We start from the raw sequence: 20,862 nt of genomic DNA, 5'->3' as shown, positions 1-20,862 counted from the left end.
GCAGTCGCACCCACGAGAGCGCACACACCACGCTTGCTCTGGGAACGGGTAAGAGAGGGAAAGGCACTCATGAAATCCCCTCTGCACTGCCCTGCTATCCTTAATGGGCCACAAGAATTGCATACTTGCCTTCTATGCATTTTGGAGGAAGAAAAGGATGTTTATAATTAATTTATTGGTAAAATCAGTTCCGTTATAAGTAACTCCATATGTACAATGCAACACTTCTCCAATGTCCAGAACAACTGGGCATGCACTGCTGAGGGTTTGAAGTGTTGTAACAATAAATTACATGTAAGTGTCTGCACTTTCATAGGAGGGCAGTGCAGTTATTTTCAATACTAATACTGAAAACACTCAGTTCCCTAGAAGAGGGATGCTCAGGAAGATGACGTGCTCAGGAAGGACAGCGGCTGTTCTCTTGTCTTAGAGATTATAAATTGCACCCTAAGCACAACCTGCAGAAACTGCCAGAAGGTTTTTCTTCTGCTCAATAAACATTCCCTAAGGGACATGTGGGATGAAGCCCTGAGCTCCTTGAAGTGCAGAGACCATAATCATGAAGGTTCTTGCATAGATCTGTCTGCTTTCCCTGTCAGAGCCTCCTCTATGTGCAATATGTCTCTACCTATTGGGCTTTGCAAGACAGTGTAGGGCTCTGCAGGAAGCCCTAGTGTTTCCTGACCTGCCTTTTTTTTTTTCTGAATAATAAATAAATAAATAAATTACATTGTTTAGTAACATTGAAAGCTTTCTGAGCTACCTTAACACAATACAGACCATTTGATCAGGCTCCCTTCATGGCTGTTTTCAAAAAGAATAAGGTTCATCTGGGACACTGATTTGAAAAGCAGTGACAGTGACCGTGCACTGTCTTTTCCACTCAAGAATTGTTTTTTCAATTTATGATTTGCAACATGCAATTACAGGAAACACTGGCAAAGCTCAGGAAGGGTTTGACATTAAAATTTCACTTTCATTTATATGTGCAGCCTGATGTTCGACTTGGCTCATTCCAAAAAGCCAATCTCTTACCTAAGCTCACCCAATGTCCTCTTGGACAGCTATTGCCAGATTTTAATGCTATTTTATGTCATGGATATAAGAAGCAATAAACATTTATTAGATGAGCACATCAGGGAGCAGTGATGAAATAACTTGTGTCGCTGCATCTAAAAACAAGCTCAATTACTGCAGATGTATAGATCTAATCAAACAGACACGGAGATTTGTGGAACAAGTGACCTCCAAGAAGAGATCAAAAACATAGAGATGCAGTGTCAGCTGTCTTAGACGGACTAATGATTCTGTGCAGAAGTGTGAGGATATGAAACCTAGCAAGCTTTCTCTGTTCCAGTTGCAGTCTATGTTACACCTCCCCCTCCTATTTTTCTGCTGGTGATGGCAGCTTGGAGAACATCAGCCCCTCTGTGGCTGTAATGCAGCGCAGACAGGGAAGCTCATGGAAATATAGTGTGAGTATGTGGCAGTACGCTTTGATGAAACAAATCTGTTTTGTTTCTGTCTGGGAAAGGTTTGGGGATGAGATTTGAGTCCTATACTAAGTTTTAGGCAGGAAGCCTATATGTAAACCAAGCAATATTTCAAGTTCTTCAATCTCAGACAATAAATCTCAAGAGTATTATCCAGCTTTTCTTGTTAGTAAGAGAAAGTTTGATTAGAAGATTTGATTAGACACAATTGCCACTCAAAAAATTGCCCTCTCTTCCACCCAGTCACTATTATTTTCTTCAAAAATTACATAGCTGAGAAAACAATCAAAAGTATTGTCATATGTAAAAGGCAGATGCCCATGTTTTGACAGCACTAACGATACAAACTGCATACTAATATCCATTAATATTGAGTGGTTAAATCAGTGCAAACATTAAGCTAGTGATGGATATGAGCTACAATGAAGCTGCAATGGAATGAGGATGGTTTCTGCACCTGTCAGTTGGTAGTCATCACCTGTGCCACTGTGGCAGTTTGCCTGGTCGTCATCACACTCATCCACGGGCTTGCCTTCGGAAACGGTGGGGACAGCAGTCGGAGCTGGAACAAAACCCAGTTGTTCGGTTAAAACACGAGTTGGAGAACCAGCATATAGCTGGAAGTAACATCCTGATGAGCACCATGTGTTGTGCCTGAGTACTTCTTTGGAATGGAGGGTATCTGGTCTGCCTCCTGCACTGAGGCATATCTGAGCTCAGGGGCTGAGCACAGCTGGGCAGCAAAGCCCCCGACTGTCTATTCACTGGCTAACGGGTGTTTGTTGTTCCTATCAAGGAATAATGAAAGCCTGGCAAGGCAGAATGAGAGTCCTGGAGGGTGGTGTGTGGGGTAGAGACTCCATAATTTTACTGCTCTCTGAAGTCCCAGTGAGTGGGCCTGTGCAGAGGAACAGGAGGGCTACACGCTCAAGGTGGTAATTCTCTAGCACCCAAGGCATTGCTGAAGAAACCTCTCTGCAGAGCACATGTAGGAGAGGAAATGTCTGAGCATGGTTCTGGTAACAGCAGCAGGAAGGCAGTGTGATGTGAAATCACTTTGTGCTCAATGAGGACACATGGAAGGCGTTTCTTTTGTTTTTTGTTGAAGTTATAAATAAATAAGACATCAGTGATGTCAGTCATCCCTCCCGGCCACCTGCCTGCTTCTCACTGGTGATGACTTTCTGGTAGCAGCAGCCTAACCAGTAAAAGTCTGAACTTTGTTATTGTAATTAAAAGCTTCAGATTTGTAAGATGCCATAAAACACATGTTTGCCCAGTATTTTTCAAAGCACATCATATCTGGAAAACCAGAACACAGAGACTTGGTGCTACGTTTGTGTTTCATGCTGCACTTATAGTTCCCTGGCTTAAGATAAGCACTCCTGGAATGTGATCCAGGCTTTTGTCTCTTCTCCACTTACTGTTATTTTCATTAGTAATGTTTTTCACTCATTAAAGGCTATGCAATAATGTAGGTCGTTTGCAGATTCTTCTATTCACTTCTACTGCCCTCAGTGTCCACTGGCCACAGAAGATCACATACACTGACTTCTTGGCTTGAAAATGTCAGGAGAGGGGTAGTTTTTGAAGTAGCTATATTATGGGATAAAACTTTTTTCATTAAGACCCTGACCTATGCTTTACAGGTTCAATCTATCCCTAGTTAAAGAAACAGTTCTGTACCTATTATGAATTATGCAGAACATTTGCTACCCACATTGCTATAAAAACCCCTCTGGGGGAATCCGTGTAGCTTTCTACATCCAGTCAAGTTTCTTACCTTGATCTTTGTGTCCCTATATCGCCTCAAGCTTGCCTACATCTCTGCCATCATTTCATATATGCCCTCCTGGGATGCTTCAAGAACACAAAACTTGCCCTTGCTCATTACTGCTGGAGACCTGATTTCTACTTCTCTCTGTGCCAACCTCCATGCTTCTTTTCTCATCTCAAGTCTTTTCTTGCTCAGTAAATCTCAAGTGGCTTCATTCAACTCCCTCCTTAAGATGCAATTATACAATGTCAAGCATTATTGTGCTCCTAGGACAGGCAAATTGGAATTGACCTCACCTTTCCATGGGTGACCTACAGGTGAGCATACATCAAAAGTATACCATAGCAGAAAGAAAAATGTGAAAAGATGTGTCCCAGTGGAAAAAGAAAGTTTGCCTAAAGGCAAAGGCTCCCCTATCTCACTGAGCAATATATTCTTGTAGGGTGGTCCACAGACTCACCCCTGGATGGCTTGGTGGCTACAGGAGCCCTGTGGCTGAAGGGCTTTGCCCACAGGTTGTGAGTTTACATAAGGCAGGTGCTGGGTTTTCTTTTTTAGTGAGCAAGTAGCACAATAGTCTGCAGGAACTAAGTATTCCCACAGGAAATGAGGACTTCCTGTGGGAACTAAGAAGTATTTCCAACCTCCCCACTTTCCGGGCCAAGTAAAATCCTACATATTCAATCACTAAACTGAAAAAAAAACAACACAGAAATCATCTGTTCTCACAGCAAATGCCTCCCACACTTCCCTCTTGGGGGAGAAATGGTGAGAAAGAAATGGAGGTAAAGCAGTTGTTTCCATTCATCTTGGGAGCCTGTTCAGCTGCTTCTATAAGAGGTGTCACATGAAACCCCAAATAATGTGGTTTGTTATTCTGTGTATTTTTAAGCTGTGTGGTTTGTAAGCCTCACCACTGTACCATTATCCACCAGATAAAATTGTTAAATTCACATAGTGTTATCTGTAGTTATCTATGAAGTTAAATAATTATGTTTATATAACAAAAATCAAAGCAGACTGCATGTCACAGTCCAAGGACAAATGTCTAAACTTTGCTTTTCCTGGTCTTTCATCTCTTACATACTCTTGCAAAATTAAAGCTTAGTAAAGAACAAAGAGGCCCCCTTTACCCCCCAAAAGTAACACCACACGCACTGTCCAGGCAAGTGATCTTTGCCCACCATAGTTTGTGGTGTGACTTTCAGGTCCTTTGAAGGATACAGGGACATAATTACTATATTTAGTGCAAAGCTCTGGATTCTCGGAAAACATCTCCTCCAGGGTTGTATCACGGTAACATAAAATTTAAGTTCCTGTCTTTATTCTCTCCTAATAGCTCTATGATTCTCAAAAGTATAATCATAAGGCTGCTTAAGGGAATGGAAAACCATGTGGAGAATATCACTGTGATTCAACAAAGGAACGGGAAAAATAATAATAATTGTGCCTTGGGCACACTCAAATGTTGCAGAGGGGAACTGAATAGGCCAAGAAATAGCACTGATGGCAGTCATGGAGGCGAGAGTCTGATGCGCTGCCTGTGCAGACACAGCAGTCTTCAGCAGCAGACCAAGTAGAGAACATATTTATGAAAATAATAAAGTGCATTCATTTCTAGCAGAGCAATTACCTTCGAGTTCACAGCCCAGCAGCTCCATTCGCAGCCCCAGTCCCCCGTGCGTGGCTCTCTCAGGGTAGACGCGAATGAATCGTGTCGATACCGGTTCAAAAGTCCGCAGTTCAGGCGTGTCATAGTTGGTGTTGCCTTCAAAAGTCTGCAAAGCATGACAAATGATACTTGTTAAAATAAAAAAAGAAAAAGAAGAAAAAAAAGGAAAGTCTATTTTCCACACTCATCTCTTTTCCTTCATTCTGCAGCCTTTGAATTAGGTGAGCAGTAGGCCATACTCTAACGGCTTAATAAGTGTCAGGCATTCCTATCCTAAATGAGAATGGAAAATACATTGTTAAAGCTTCTCGGAAAAGTAATGCATTTCATTTTTCATAAATTCAGTAGCAACCAATCCATCAGGGTCATAACAAGAGCTGAGTGTTTAATGAGACATGTTTTTAAATGACGCTCTGATCTGAGGTTTAACTGGGTGACATTTCCAACACTTCTCAGGGAAAAAAAATGGCTGAGGTGAAGATCCTGTCACCTTTTAAGTGGTTACAATAATAATCCAACTATTCAGGAGAAAATTTCAATCTGATTTCCCCCAGTGACAGAGCTTCACAAGCTGTAGGTATTTCAAAAGGCATAAATTAAACTTCAGGAGCAGTAGCTGCAAGAGTTCTTCCGGTGAGCCTGCTATTGAAGAAGAATTAGAAGAAAGAGAAGAAAGCTCTTCCTGACAAAATTGCAATATAATCCAACAGGCAAGGCAGGTCAGCAAATGTACATTTCAGACAAAAAATTTCTTCTCTGAATTGCACTTTGGGCTCTTCAGACATAATACAACTCTCAATGGCATTTGTTTGATACCTTCAGTTTCTCCTTTTCAGTAATCTTTTGCATATAGAACACATTATAATTTGTACTTATAGCAACACCTCAAGTGCCTCCATGTAGATGATCTGTCTTTAGAAGGAATCAACTGAACAAAGAAACAATCCTTGGCATGAAAGCTTTATAGGCCAAGATAGGAAAAAGCAGTTATTTTTACCATATTTTATAGCAAAAAAATGTTGTCAGAACATCCTGTACAGAAGTCTTTAAAGTAAAAAATATGAAAATGTATATAACAATGAAGTAAAAGTGTATTCATGTTTTCCATGAATTAGTGAAATAGCAAAACTCTAAAAAAAATCTTTGAACTCCAGTTCAAATTTAAGATTAGAAGTGCTACCACAAAATACTTCTAAGACACAGCTGTGAAACTGGAAGCATTCTTCAGGAAGAAAGCAGATGCCCTTCATTTTGGATGAGAACAAAACCCAACCTACAGTGAACTCCTTCTGCTCATCTGGGGCAGAGAAAACAGAGGCCATGGGAAAAGCTGGCTGGATTCTCAAGGCAGAAAACCAGCACAGGTAAACCCTATTGCTTCTTGTACCTTCAGTGCAGTTCTGAAAGCCATCCTGGTTTTTACTGTACACCTCTGCATTATGATCACAATCCTTCTGGCCACTGGTTACAGAGTGCCACTTGCAAAAGCCAGTGGTGACGGGAGACTGTGAACAGCTAAACTGAAAAAATAATTTCAGCATCAGTGCCGCTTCTCCTATTTCCTAGGGGAATTGCACCTCCAAGGTGGCTTCAAGGGGCACTGGCTGACCCAGTGTACTGCCAGTGCTTGGAAGACAGTTGTCACAAATTCATGTGTAGAGGGCCTGTCAGATCTAATTGACATGGAATTACATATTATTATATTTGAATAACAATATAGTGCAAATGATCAGAAAAGCTACCTACTATATGAAAAAGAATGAATGCCATTTGATGTGCAAAAATTAGACAGACACATGTATCTGAGGAATCCTTGCTCCCTTTTTTAATAGTAGTCTTAATAGCAACATATAATAATGAAAACTGATTTATAAAAGACATCACTATGGAGTACTGACACATAGACATTAGGATTCAATAGGCATCTAGAATTACATTGAATCATTGTCCTTTGTGGAGCAGAGCTGCCTGTGATTCAATTTTGACTGTTCATTTAAAACACACACTGATACTCTTTGTGGGAGAGGAGAGAGGAGTGTAGAGCAAAACTTCACTTTGTGAGTGTCCTTTATATAAGCTATGTCACAAATTGCTTTACTCCACTACAAAGGTAAGATATAATAAATAATAGCTAAACAAAAGAGGAGCTAAGATGGTGAGCAGAAAAAAAATTGCCTAACATATTTTAAAATCAAAATAAACATTGCAGAAAAATTTTAAAAGGATGTTCCAAATGGCAGGATGTTCTGAAGTTTCTTGTACCAGAAATGATGAGAGGAACTGTAAAAACAACAGCAAAAAACTCCTGCAAAACAACTCATCCTACCCCCATAAAAAATGGAAGGAGGAAAGAAGTATGAAAGAGAAAGATGAATTTATGGAGTAAGCTTCAGTAAGCAAGCCCATGGACAAGAAATACAAATTGGATCTTGAAATGGAGTTCTGCATGGTTATTTGATGATTTGTGATTTTTACTCCTTTGAGTGCTTCAGCTAAATTACAGGGGGAAACATTTTGCACACTCAAAAATAGCTGAAAGTGGGTCAGCCAAAGAGGAAGGAGTTATGGCAGTCTTTGCGAAAGCAGCTGCAGGCATGAATGACAAGATCATGTTAAGAAACAAGGTGATGTTTCACCCTTTGGACACATTCTGTTGTTATGTTTAGCCTGTTATGTCACTGCTCTTTCTTCTCTGAAATGCAGTTGTTTGTTTATTGAAAGTCACGACTTAAACCAAGTGAAACGATGTGTTTCATTTCATATAACAGGGCTGTTTCTAATCCACGTTCCTGCTGTGACTCATTATAGCATCCTGTCCCATCCAGCTCTACTTACAGTTAAAAACACTACATTCCAGTATTAACATTTTAAATTCCTCAGGCTCCAAAATCATGGGATTTATCCTATTCTCTTTAAAGAAGAAGACTTGTGCTTTGGAATAAAGTTTATTAAATATATTGAATTTTCAGGAAGGATTATAATTATGCCACAAGAGATTTGAATTCCAGCCCTCTCCATTCCATTAATCTTGCAAGTTAATTTCTGGTGGTGATGAAAGCTGAGGATGGGCTCAGTGCATTAGTTAGCACACTAGTTTTCTTGTCAAACTGCTAACTTCTGACAATGATGGCAAGTGCCTGTATTAGAAAACAGAAAGCCATGCAGCAGACGGCGCGATGCTTCGAAAGCATATGGCATTATTTTTTCCCTCGTTGAGCCACAGTGTAGAAGTACATGTCAAAACAACATCTATTTTAGAAAGAAAATGGTAAGATCCCATTGTTGATTTACACTCCCTTCACACTTTATGATGAAGTCAAAACTCATGGTAACAAGAGAAAGGAGATGACTGCAAAGGCTGAATCCGTTTAGTTTTAATCCCCCAAACAAATGATGAAAAGTGAGAAAATGCAGACATATTCAGTGAGATTAAAACAGGAGAGAATGAAGTCCAATATTTACCAAATGTGCCTGGAAAAGCTGCATCCATGGGCCCACTCAGCTTTTCCTTTAAGGAAACACAGGTTCCTCCAATGGATGAGTCTATACAGCGAAACAGCTTTTACATCTAATTTTCAAACTAACACAGATGAGATATGGAGCAATTTCCAGGATTCCCATCTGCTAAACACCACAATGATTTGCCTTTTGAGGGGACGTTTCGGTACATGATTCCCTGGTCATCTCAGTACTCAGCACCAATTTGTGAGCAGGGCTGCATGTCTGCTCATTTCCTCAAGGAACTGGGTAGGAGGGCTAAGAAAGAGCTGTGCCTTTTGCGGAAAAACTGCACTTTGTGAGCAGTGATAGCAAAATGGGATGGAAGACTTCAATGGGATTTGGTGTAAATAAGCTAAACCCCCAGTGCAATTTAGGTCCTGAAATGCATACATCCAAAGACAAATCAAAACAGATATATTCCTAGAAACTCTTCTGGGCCACAGTAATTTTCTTTTCCTTGTAATCTAACCTAGCAATTCATTTGGCCCTCCTCTGGAAATGTCTTCACAAGCAACCTCCAAGATGCTTCCCTTGTGACAGTACAGTAGTACTTCTCACTTGGGATGGGATAACATGGCAAAAACTTCATCACTTTCTTTTGGAGGGACTTGGATCAGATCATTACAGAAAGCCTGTGAAACTCTCAAAGCAATCTGCAAGCAGTTGAGAAATGCAAGAGATATCCCATTGAGTTGAGTAACACCATTCTCATTCTACAGCTCTTACAGAAAAGATGCAAAACAAAAGTAATTCAAATAAATTTGCCTCAAATTTGTTTACTGTCAGTTTTAGAGTTTGGCTTTTTAGAGTAGACTTTTGAATCCCATTTCATGGGATTTTGCAGTAAATTGTGGGCCACAGAGGCACCAATGTTGCCAGGAGTCAAGCCAGAACTAGCTGTTGAATAAGCAAAACTTGGTGCCAGAGAGGCAAATGTCCTAAGGCCAGCTCTTGCCCTCAGGCATGGGACAGCTCCCACAGCATTCCTTCAGGGCTGCTGACCTTGGAATCCTACTTGGTTTCACCCAGCTGTGTGCGTTTTCTAAGGTCAGATAGAGATGTGTAGAAATGTAATGCAAACTTTCTTTTTAAACTCAACTTTTCTTTAGTGCAGAGTTTTTGCCCTTACCTTTATCTTTTTCTTGCTGGAATCCATGATCATTTTCCAATCTGATCCATTGTTGCTGTAGCCAATTTTGAATTTTTTCATGAACACTTTGTTTTCTCGGTGCTTGCCTCCTTGCACAATTATGCCCCTCACTATTTTTTCCTCACCAAGGTCTATCTGAAGCCATTCATTTGTATATGGATGAGTAGTTGGTGGCAGTGCCCAACCTGAACGGCTCGTTATGAGACGAGCATTTTCTGGAATCCAGTTTCGATCCACTTGGGTAGATGCAGTAATCTGAGAGTCAGGAATAAGGCCAGACACCATACCCAGCATCCCAGAACAAGGATAATCTACAGAGAAAAAAGATCCAAATAAATTAAATAGTTATTCTGAACAAGTGCTGAAATAGAAACAGGACATGTCAGTCAATTCAATTATCATAACTAATTACTTATTTATTTCTTATATTCAAAATAATCCATTGGATTTGTATATAATTTTCACTTGTTCAAACTTGCATATCCTAGTTTTAGCAGGAAGTACCAAAATACCACAAGTATTTTTGGCTTGGTGGGAACGAAGAGGATCAGAAAGTCCTATTCTATTCTTGTTTTCTATTCTTCTTGCTAAGGCAAAGAGTGCAGAGCCATCTGGACTTGTGAATATTTCCTTAGAGAAAAATTCCAAAACCAGCCAAAATCTGGTTGCAGATTACCTAATTTTGGTGGCATTGGAAATGGAAATCTTCATACATTAAAATATAATTTATTGTTGCATTTGAGATTTTCCTAATGCATTTATTTAAACTCTCAGACCTTTTCAGGTGACACAGAAGCTAAATAGTTGCTTCTTTTCTGATCCTAGATAAAAATAAAATAAACTACCTGCTAATAAGGAATGAAGAATTGTAATATAGAATGTAACAGTAGTTCTGATTACCTATATCTAATCTGAAAAGATTCCATAGAATGACTTGGAATTCTCTAACAAAGTAATCAGTAAGCTTCCCGCTGTACGGAACCCAGTTCCAGGAAACATTTTCAAGAACAAAGAAACACCTTGAGAGAAAAAAAATATCCCTAGAACTATTAAAAATTAGTGCCATTTAACTGCATTGAGTGCTAAAAAATGTGCTAGAAAAATTAGCTTTCAAAAGTCTAATAATTCATGAACATTTTCTTTCAACTGCAAGTTGTATTTTTACTTTACAGATGAAGACACTCCCACTGTGTAGAAATTATAGAAAATCTAAAACTGTAAAAAAAGATATTTCTAAAAAATTTCTGACAGGTAACTATGTGATATAAAGGAATTGCATTACAATACGGATCATGACTGGGAATTTGACTTCAAACACCATTATTTGCACAGGCTTCAGATCTAAGTGTTTGTACCTTGCAATCCTTTTAAACCTAGTCATGTATGTTTGTTCCTTGAGGAACCTGCTGAGAAGCACCTATGAATAGCAGACATAAGGGACTAGAGGTTTAGAAGGGAAAAATAAGATGGGAACTTGCAAAATACCTGTGTATCTCAGGAATTTTGCATGAAGTTATAAAGGGATTGAAATAAAAGTAATTGAAACTAAAATACAGTGACAAAAAAATATTCAGATAACACTAGATGTTTGGGTTGTGATGTTTTGTCTTTTTCTAACATTTCTACATTCAGATCATGGTTGAAATCATGACCATGAATTTTATGCATAAAAATAAATCCCATAGCATAGGCACAATAGACTCCCCTGATTTTATAATCTTTCCCAAGACATACCTGTTATCTTGCAGCCATACACTTCAAATCTCAGTGAAACTCCATTTTCCCAAGACACGGGTCGAATTCGCACAAACCGTGTTAAAACTGGTTTGGCAAAAGGTCTGTAAACAACATCAGTGGGATTGCTATTCCCTTGAAACACCTTTGTGAGGAAAGAAAAAGTATGTATTTGTTAGGCTTTCACTTAAATGGTGTTTGCAATTCTGTGTTTTTTACAGATAGTTATGCTATAAGGTCTAATCAGGGTTGGTTGTGGGGACTGATACAAAAGACTTGCATGAGAAACTATTTCATTAATCTCCTAACACAATTATTGCAGACAGGTTTGCTTTCCTTGGGGAGGAAAAATGAGGATGTAAGGTGTTCAATGATACTAAAAAAGTTGTTCCTAATGCCAGATCTACATGTAGGAATGACAAACACTGGTCTTTGTCACCCAACAACTTCTGTGTATTGGAAGAATCCCCCAATGCAAGCATAAATAAAACTAGGGCAGCATAAATAAAACTAGAGCAGTTTTAATTCTTGTACACTCATAGAATGATGCAGAAAGCTACAGAATCTCAGGCTCAAATTAAAGATTTGGATTTCAATTAGACCACATAAAAATGCTACATGGAGTTATGATAAAAACATGAATTATTTTGCTGACCTTGGGTTTCAGATTTTTTAAGGCGTATTGTGCAAACTTTGCCTTGTTAACCTCCTGTTTTTCTAATCCTTTTCAACAAGTTCTCAGAATTTCTTTTTCCTTGCATATTAAAATTGAAGTCTATTTAAAATCTCTATAGCAGGCTCCAAGATTTTCCCTGCATCCCCTGAGGCTGGCAGTCAAATTAGATGAACAATGAGACTTCCACCAGAAGCACATGATTGTGCTGTGCTTTCATGTTGAGGATCCTGCAGACACACTCCTTCCTAGCCCAGCTGAAACCTTGCAATGTTCCAGTCCAAAGAAGGTGATTCAGCTTCCTGCTTCTTCCTCACGTAGAGGGGACCAATTTCCTGTTGTTTTCCATGGATGCATCCCCCTCTCCTTTCATGGGAGATTCTCCCATTTCTTACACACACTGTCCTGCTTTCCTGTTTGTTCTTTACAGTAGCTGCATTAATTTGGAGCCGAGGCCAACAGCACACAGCTGTCAACTCATAAGGCTCAGTTACATCTCAAGGAATTTAAGATAAGAGATTCATATCTAGTAAGAGATTTTTAATGGAACTGCATTTCTTTCCAGAACTTTTTATTTTCTGTGAGGACCTGCTGTAGTTTTCTCAAAGTTTGTATCTGACAGAGTCTTTTCTCAAAATACACAGATTCTTATGTGTAGTTAGTGCAACACTGGTATATGGCTGCCTTGAGACCTGTAATTGCAAATTTTTAATTTGAATTAAAATATCTGGGAGGGAGACTGGTGCATACATTTTTCTTGTCTTGATCAACAGCAAAATACTGCCATTTTAGAAAACTGATTTTTTAAATGAACTTTTTGTCCAAGTGACACAGGTTTAGGGAATGTTCTCACTAATTAAAGACAGCATGTGCAAGAGAAACTCATGTAAAATACACTCTTGGAGAGTTTACAAATTGAAGCTGGTAATGAAAATCAGGCATGGTCTGATTTTGAAAGAAGCATTTGTTCAGATTACAGAATCCAGAGCCAGGAAACCCCGTGTCTCATACCAGCCACTGTGCTGGCCCCTCTTGTGACTTTGGGCAAGTCAATTATTGTATCTTTATATACATCACTGTACAGTGCCCACATTGTGTCATTTGACTTTCAGAACTTCCAGTAAAACCAGGATAATACCTGTCAGAGAGAAGCTTTCAGTATTCATTTTTTATTGTTTTCCAAAGCGCTTCAAAAAAGCAAGATGTATTTGTAAAACACTGCTACCACATCGATTAGATAAATGTAGTGGACTTGGCACAGCACTTAGAGATGAGTCAGGGACAAACCAGTAACCAAATATTTAGAGCTAGATAGGGTTACACTGATACAGTTTGATATTGCCCAGCTCTTCTGTCTTTACAGAAGGGTCACAAAAAAGCTGTTTTGAAAGGAGGTACCACAAAACTTTTCCAATTGCATCAGCCCCTGGCAGCCTCTGGGGATGCTGCTCTCAGGCACATCCTGAGTGAGGTGGGAAGGGAGGCACAGCCTCACTGGGGCTATTCATGTGAGAGCTGGAGCAGAACTGACTTCTCAGTAATGAGCTTTATGCTCACAGTAGCGGATAATGACAATTTTTCTTATGAGTGTCTAAAGCTGTTTCATTGGGAGGTCACAGAGAGCAAATCTGCTGATAAATGGAAAAGTGATAAAAATCTATAAGGATGGAAAGATGAGCCTAATCATCTGTCTGCATGACCCCCATCACTGAGATACTTGGAAGTCTAACAAACCACTAATCACTTGCTGGCAGTCCTGCACAGCCAGGCACAGGGAGCTGAGGCACTGACACACTGCACATCCAGAGCTTCACTGCAGATAATGGACAAACACAGTTTTTGAAAAGTTCTGCATAATGTTTTTCTCAAGGTCACATGGAAAATCTCTGAGAAACAGGCAAGTAGCAGAGCAGTCCAGGAAAAAGATGCAAAATTACTCTAATTATGGTAAATTCAATAGATAGGGCATCACCTTACACCATTTTCAGCTGCTCTAGGCTTTGCATCACCAATTTCTGTGGCCCATTACTACTGAGACATAAGCTGGCTTTTGGCTTTGGGAAATAGTGCTGATCAACCTGTCTAAAGCTTATTCCTCTTTTTTAAACAGATGATAGCAACTAAACAGTTCAACAGACTATTTCTCAGCTGAAGAGAGATTAAAAAAGGTAAAAAAACCACTTACAACAGGTTTGTTTCCCTCCTTCAGTGTAATCCAGTCCTCTCCATTGGAGCTGACATCTACACGATATGTTTTCAGATAATACTCTTTCTTTGTTTCTTTTGAGATTGCTCCTTGGGTCCCAATTCCAGAAACAAAGCGAAGAAGGCCCAGGTCTACCTGTGGTAGAGAATAATTTGGAATGTGAGGACAGACAGTTCAGAGCATAACAACATTACAGCAGTGGCACCATCTCTACCTCACCCTGTCTTCCAAAACTAATAAGGATTTTATGAAAAGCAAACTGCAAAATACTGTTGACAATTACATAGACATAATCTCCTCTTTTGTCATCACAGAAGATGGGAAAATTTGTCTAATTACCCAGGAATGTTATTCACACACCAGAGAATTCTCTTTCCTCTGTGAGGGAGGAACCAGACACACCATCATTGCGAGTGGGAACACCAGACTGCAGAGGAGATTCTAGAGAAATTCCTCAAGGACCAGGCTGCTGAACAGCCCTGCTTAATACTTTCATTAAGCACTTGCATAGATGCTAATGAAATTCCCTAAGGACACTGAGCTGCAAGGTGTTGCCAACACAGAGGAGACTCATGCAGTGAGAACTGAGTGACCCTGAGGACTGTGGCAGTAGAAATGGGATGGAATTTACTAGGATAATGTCAAAGTTGTGCACTTTGGAAATGATAAGAATTCTGCTAAACCCCAGAAGATCATCACAAATGGAAGAGAAGGTTCCCAATGTGTATTAGTTGGTCACAAGATAATTACAAATCACTGTATGATTTTGTCAGGAAAAAGGTAAATTAGTTGCTAGCACTGTATGATGTATTTGAGGAAAACAGAAAGAAGCATTAGCACGAGTGCAGTAATTCTGTTCCAACTATCAAATGCTATGAACTTCCATCATTAGAAAACAATGACATTTTTGAACTCGCTGTAGAAATGCACATGAATGCACACTAGAGATCATCTCTCTTCTCTCTCTGTCTCTTGCTCTCATGGAAGTATGTTGTCCATTACAAATGGACAAGTGATTTAGTTTAAGCTTGTTCTCCCCCATTATGTATTTTTCATCCAGGTCTCTTCCTTATCTAGTTCATCATGTGGCATCAAAGAAGTATCAAAATATTTGGGAGAATGATGTGGGGTGCAAGAATAAAGCTACTCAAGTAGCTGGCAAAAGAAACTCTTATCCCAGTGCACAAGTCCAGCTGCCAAATAGCTGAAAATGGGCACAAAACTTTCTCACAGTCAGGTTGGTGACCACAGTTTTGAAACCTCTGCCATTTCCTTACAGCCATTTTTAGCCATAACAACAAACCAATTAAAATCAAATTCTTCACTCTCTTTCTCTGCAGCTAGAACATTCTCTTCGTTTCCTAAAGCAGGTAATTTAATTTCAGTATAAAATGACACTATTCACAAAATATTAATCAGTGTAATTTAACTTCAGTTGTCCAGAGTTTAGCAGGATAATAATAGGTTTAATTAACCCTTCTCAAGTGAATGGCCCTGTGAATGTCCCAGGCTTTTTCATTATTTCCAAAGTACGTAGGATGCAGAATATATGTGTCCTGTGTCCCACAGGCATCCTTTTTCCTGGATGTATGTCATATATCCAAAGGCACTGGAGCAGTTAAATCAACAGCTCTGCATTCTCTCTCAAAAGGCTGAAGGAAGTGCTATGAGGACAGTGTCTGCTCTCTCAGTGCCCATGACATATGCAAGGCATTTCGGAACTCTCCAGCACAAGAATAGCAGCCTTGTGCATGACAGATAGAACTGGCTTTCAGGGCAAAGCCCCTGCCCCAGTTTGGAAGGCTCATAAAGTCTATATGTAACATTTTAGCCCTTGTCTTCAGGGGTGGAATACTGCAACATTTTGTTTTTGTGTGATAAAGAAATTTCAGTCTTTAAAAAAAAAAAATAAAAAAAATCCCAGCACCACCTCACAAAAACAATCAAGTGATTTAAAGTAACTGGAGAGTCTCAGATGTTAGATTGTTGCAATCTGAAAGTTAATGGGGGAATCTGGGCATCATTGCTCTGAGCAATCTCAGCTTAACTTCAAATGCTCTCCAAGCTGTACTCTGCTGATTGTAAAGTGTGCTGCACTGAGTTATGTCCAATACCACATTCACTTCCAGGCTGAAGTGCACTTGAAAATCTGGAAGTCTGAGGGAGCGCAGAGCTAAGTTATTTAAATGATCTGCTTCTCTTACAATTTGAAACAGCTCTTCAGTTTTGAAATGATTAGGGTCCCAAGCCTGTACCATTCCAACTGATTTGAAATTATTCTAGTAGAGGCTTTTTAATATACAGTAAGTACTTCATTGTGAATAAAGTCAAGCAATGGCCTACTACAAGAGTTCTAGGTATTTGAAGCCAAGTTAAAATTTAACATTGATGGCTTAGGGAGATTTGACTATTTGATGCCTGACTTAACAATTGCTACCAGTCACTGACCATTCAGGCCTCAGGCTTGTCCTGTCAGAAAACTTCAGGCCCCCAAATTTTGCTTGGTCCCAAATTCTGGGATTCAACATACCTTCTTACATCATCCATCTTACTGCCCAGGGTTAAGTCCCAAACACACAACAGATATAGACATGTACTGCCTAAAACCTGGCAGAGCTCTCACTGGGAGTGACGGACACTCTGAGAGGACTTCTGATTTATTGCCTAAGAATAAAGAAGGAAAGGCAACCTCATTAGCACTCCTGGCTCCAGTAACTGAGAAAGATGGACATTACTGGAGGAAGCAGGGGTCTCTTTGTTAGGGAGCACATCTCTTCACATAGATGTGTTCTCTCTTCAGGTCAGCAAATCTTTATGTGCTTTTGAAAATTGGAACTATGTCAACAGTAGTCCTCTCCTGGAGTGCCTGGAGTCTGACAGCTCAAGTGTTCAGGACAGCTTTAAACCCCTTGCAAAAGCAAGCGGTGACCCCAGACCTACTGCATGCCAGGGGCTGTTTGCACACAAGCTGATAGAGGAAAGAAGAATAACATTTCTCCATTGGTGTTTTGTGAGAAAGAAGAGTGCATATAAGAAAGGTGAGATTAAACAGCAGAGAAGCAGATGGATCTCTTGGAATTTTTAGTACTAGCTTTGTGTCAATGAAAGGGTCCAGGAGAGAACTGGGGCTTAAGGCATTTGCTTCCCTTTGATAGTTCTGTGCAGTGGCCTCTGGAGGGGAGCTGCTCCTCTCCAGGTGCATGCGAACACAATTGCAACACTGTGCACCCCTCTGTGGTGCCTAAATATGTTTGCAAATTAAGCTCTAAGTAAGGTGATAGAAATGAATTATGTAGAAGACTACCTCGGAAATTGCATGACACATTTTAATGGGCTGTTAAGCTCCCCCTCATTAATCTTTTTGTGATGTATTTTGTTTTTGTTCAATGTTTTTCAAAACTTTGCTTTCCATAAAATGCAAAAAGTTGTCCATAAAACAGAGATTCTAAATGTCACTGGGACTGTTCAGAATTGAAGTTCAACCATTGCACTTGCTAGTAGCAACTGGAACCTGAAGGCACCAAAGTGTAGCTGTGATATGATACAGCTCTTCTCTATTTTTCCCAGGACAATCAGTGCAGAGGGTAATAGCTCTGGAACAGCTGTGTCACTGGATAGGAATTCTTTTGCATCTTGAAGGCTCATGTCTGTAGAGTCCACCTCTCTGTATAAGTTCCAGTCAACCCAGTATATCCTCTCCAAAGAAGTCTCCAAGTGCTAACATGACCAGAGGTAACCCATTTTTCTCAGATGCAGGCTACTCCAGATATGATTGTAATGTAAGTCTTTCATAACTAGATTTTTGTTTTGGCCTTCCTGGTCCTTTTTGTTTCAAGAACTTGTGTTTCATGTTAGAGTGACTGTGAAGAGATGTGGTGTTGAAATATGGTACTTTTGAAGATGAACATCAAATGCATTTCCCTGCAATTATTTGACATTTAACGTTCTGCACATATGATAAACAAACATCTGGTATTTATTTTAGAAAATGCAAGCGATTTTGTAAGTTATTGCAAGCCTTATGGCTGTGATCTGAGATAGGCAGCTGTCTCCAAACCTGAAATCTTCACATTTCATTTTCATGACCAGAGTTTCAGCTTTGACTAACGGCAGCATGTTTCAAGTTCTTTTTTTTCAAAAAATTCTTTTTTTCTTTTTTTTCACTTTCATTCAGATTAAGAAGCATATCTCTCTTGGAAAATGATGCTTAAGGGCCTTATCTAAAAACACAGCCTTTGATACTTGCCTGTGCTGCAAGGTGAACATCTTTATTTGAAAGTGCAAATCTGGGAGCAGACTTGCCTATAGGAATGGACCCCATACTTACAAAAAATGAGGAGCATCTCTAGTCTGTATTTTTTTTTTTCCAGGAGGGAAATGTTCATGTTTTTTTCAAAAAGGTCTCACTTGTTCCTATTTCTAAAATCAATTTATTTCCTACAGAAGCATATTGCAAGGCACTATCTGCTTCTACATATGAATTACTTCCTCTCTGTTTATTCTGCAATATCTCCTAGCACCCAGGAGAAATATTCTTATTGCTGTATTACTGTCTCCAAAAAATGCAGGTGGGTGACACATTTTTAAGACAGAGATATGCAAGCAGTGGCATACACATTTTATTTGAGACCAGTTAAGGAGAAAGAAAAAAATAACATTTAGCTGTGCCCAATACATCACGTAGCAAATCTGAGCAAACTGCTGGATAAAGAATGACACACAACATACACAGCTTGAAATTAATATTGCTGCTTCCTGTCGTCATACATTACTAGGTTGGAGTATGGAAGACCTTATCTTCAGAATGAAAATCTGCCTTGTTAAATAAAATACAGTCATTGAGGCAGCTGTAGCAAGGGAGCAGTTTTGCCAGCTTTTAACACTCCTACTGTAGGTCTGTTCAACAGCCTGAGAAAATAAAGTACTGAGTGCTGGAGTTTGATTAACAACAGGAAGCTTTTTGTTGTGGGCATCTCTTGTGGCTTGAAAAGCTGTACAATTCATCATTTGACACAACATACCAAAGAAAATATTTTTAGAGAACCGTGTCATTTCCCTAGATAGCATACAGTGCTCTGAGTCAGATTAACTGTTGTGATGCTTCACTGTTCTGTCAAATATTTAATTAAGCAAGAGTTGATCTATTTTCTTAACACTGCTGATGATTTGGCCAATCATGCCTTCTCATGAGGTATATACAACTGTGACTTAATTCCTTAATTTCTTAGATTGTAATGCTAAGTAGAAATGGGACAGGCTCCAGTACAAATTCTGAAAATAGTCTAATTAATTTGGTTGGGAAATTACTTCCAAAAGTCTTCATCCTTGAAATGAGTAGTCATTACAAGAACACAACTCCTTGATTAATGACAGGTTGTAAATATTCATCCTGGATTTAAGTGAATATAGTTAAGCCTGTAAACTACCTCAAATCTTTGCGTAAAACTCCCGGTGATACTTGTGGCAGCTCCATAAAGAAAGTGTGGAGAAAATATTGCTCTTATTAAGATCTCTCCTGAGTCACTGAAATATTTTTCATTGACCTTGACAGCAACATCCTGAAAGCCCCAAAAGGGAAAGCAGCTAATCACATGCCCAACTTGTAGTCTGTGCCTAACAACTGTCCCCAGTCAGCGTGTTTTACTAAACTGATGCTTATGTGACTTGGCAAAACTGGGGAAACATGGAAGAAGAGATGAGCAAACATTCAAGCCAAAGACATAGGAATTCTTGGCAGGAAAAGGGAAATGAACCTTTCTTTAGCAGTTGAAATATATATTCCTCACAATCTCCACCTTCTGCTCAAATCCCTTTCTGCAGAACTAAAAACCAGAAGTGTAAAGATTCCCCCAACTGAAAACAAAGAATGGAGTCAAAAGATGCTATTAAGTCGAGCTACTGATGCTGGGGTCACAGGATTGAGTACAGTAACTTTTGTCAGAAGCAGATCAGATAGTTTCTATAGGAAAAAATTTAGGATAATGGTGAAAAAGTATGACTGATAAACATAAGAGAATCTCAGTGATCATTATGAAGCCAGTTCAAGAAGGAAAAGATTCAGAAAGCATAAGAAAAATGAAATCCAGAAACATAAAGGAAAAAGAAAAGACAAGAAAAGAAAAGAATAAAAGAAAAAGCTTCTGTGTCTCTGACAGAGAAAAGATAATGCTTGTGTGGGCTGTGTTGCATCTGGATTCATGGCACATTCTCCCACTCTTATGTTAATTTTTTTTTGCATAAATCAGAAGCAACTAATTAAAAAAGAAATATTTAATTCTGACATGTTCTTTGAACTGGTGTTCCATCTGGTTCTGTTTGAATAGTAAAATCTGCTGTAGTCATAAAAATTGGCAAGCAGCACTCTGGTAAAGAGAAACAAAAGAGACTCAGTACAGCAGGTTAATACACTAGCATTTTAACTGGAGACATTTCCAGAATTCAGCAAACCAAATCGCTCCAGTATGGAAACTATAAAGATCAGATGTGAAAGAGAAATGCTGCAAGGGGGCCAGGAGAGGCACTGCCACCAGCACACGAGCTCAGTGTGACTCCTAGCATGTGAGTCCCTGCAGGAGCCTGGCTCAGCAAGGGCAGTGCTCTGCTCCCCAAAACTCTGGGGTGTGAGTCCCTGCAGGAGCCTGGCTCAGCAAGGGCAG

The 20,862-nt window shown here is 39.5% G+C and overlaps 1 protein-coding gene across 4 annotated transcripts in view; it reads right to left on the bottom strand.

Moving 5' to 3' along the window:
- The window catches only part of NRP1 (neuropilin 1), a 112,858-nt gene that overhangs the window by 19,469 nt on the left and 72,527 nt on the right, over positions 1-20,862 (bottom strand). For 2 of the 4 annotated variants that reach the window (XM_042779370.1, XM_033061702.2), the window contains exons 8-12: positions 14,186-14,341; positions 11,328-11,472; positions 9,573-9,904; positions 4,904-5,048; positions 1,951-2,055 (exon numbers count right to left, since the gene is read on the bottom strand). In XM_042779370.1, coding sequence (XP_042635304.1) covers positions 1,951-2,055; positions 4,904-5,048; positions 9,573-9,904; positions 11,328-11,472; positions 14,186-14,341 — 883 coding nt within the window. The remainder of the gene's footprint in view (positions 1-1,950; positions 2,056-4,903; positions 5,049-9,572; positions 9,905-11,327; positions 11,473-14,185; positions 14,342-20,862) is intronic. The other 2 variants (XM_042779371.1, XM_042779372.1) reach the window with 1 other exon arrangement.

Source organism: Catharus ustulatus, chromosome 1 (genome assembly GCF_009819885.2).
Source record: "Catharus ustulatus isolate bCatUst1 chromosome 1, bCatUst1.pri.v2, whole genome shotgun sequence".
Lineage (NCBI taxonomy): Eukaryota > Metazoa > Chordata > Aves > Passeriformes > Turdidae > Catharus > Catharus ustulatus.
Note: the sequence above shows the minus strand (reverse complement) of the source record. Positions and strands in the feature narration are given on the sequence as shown.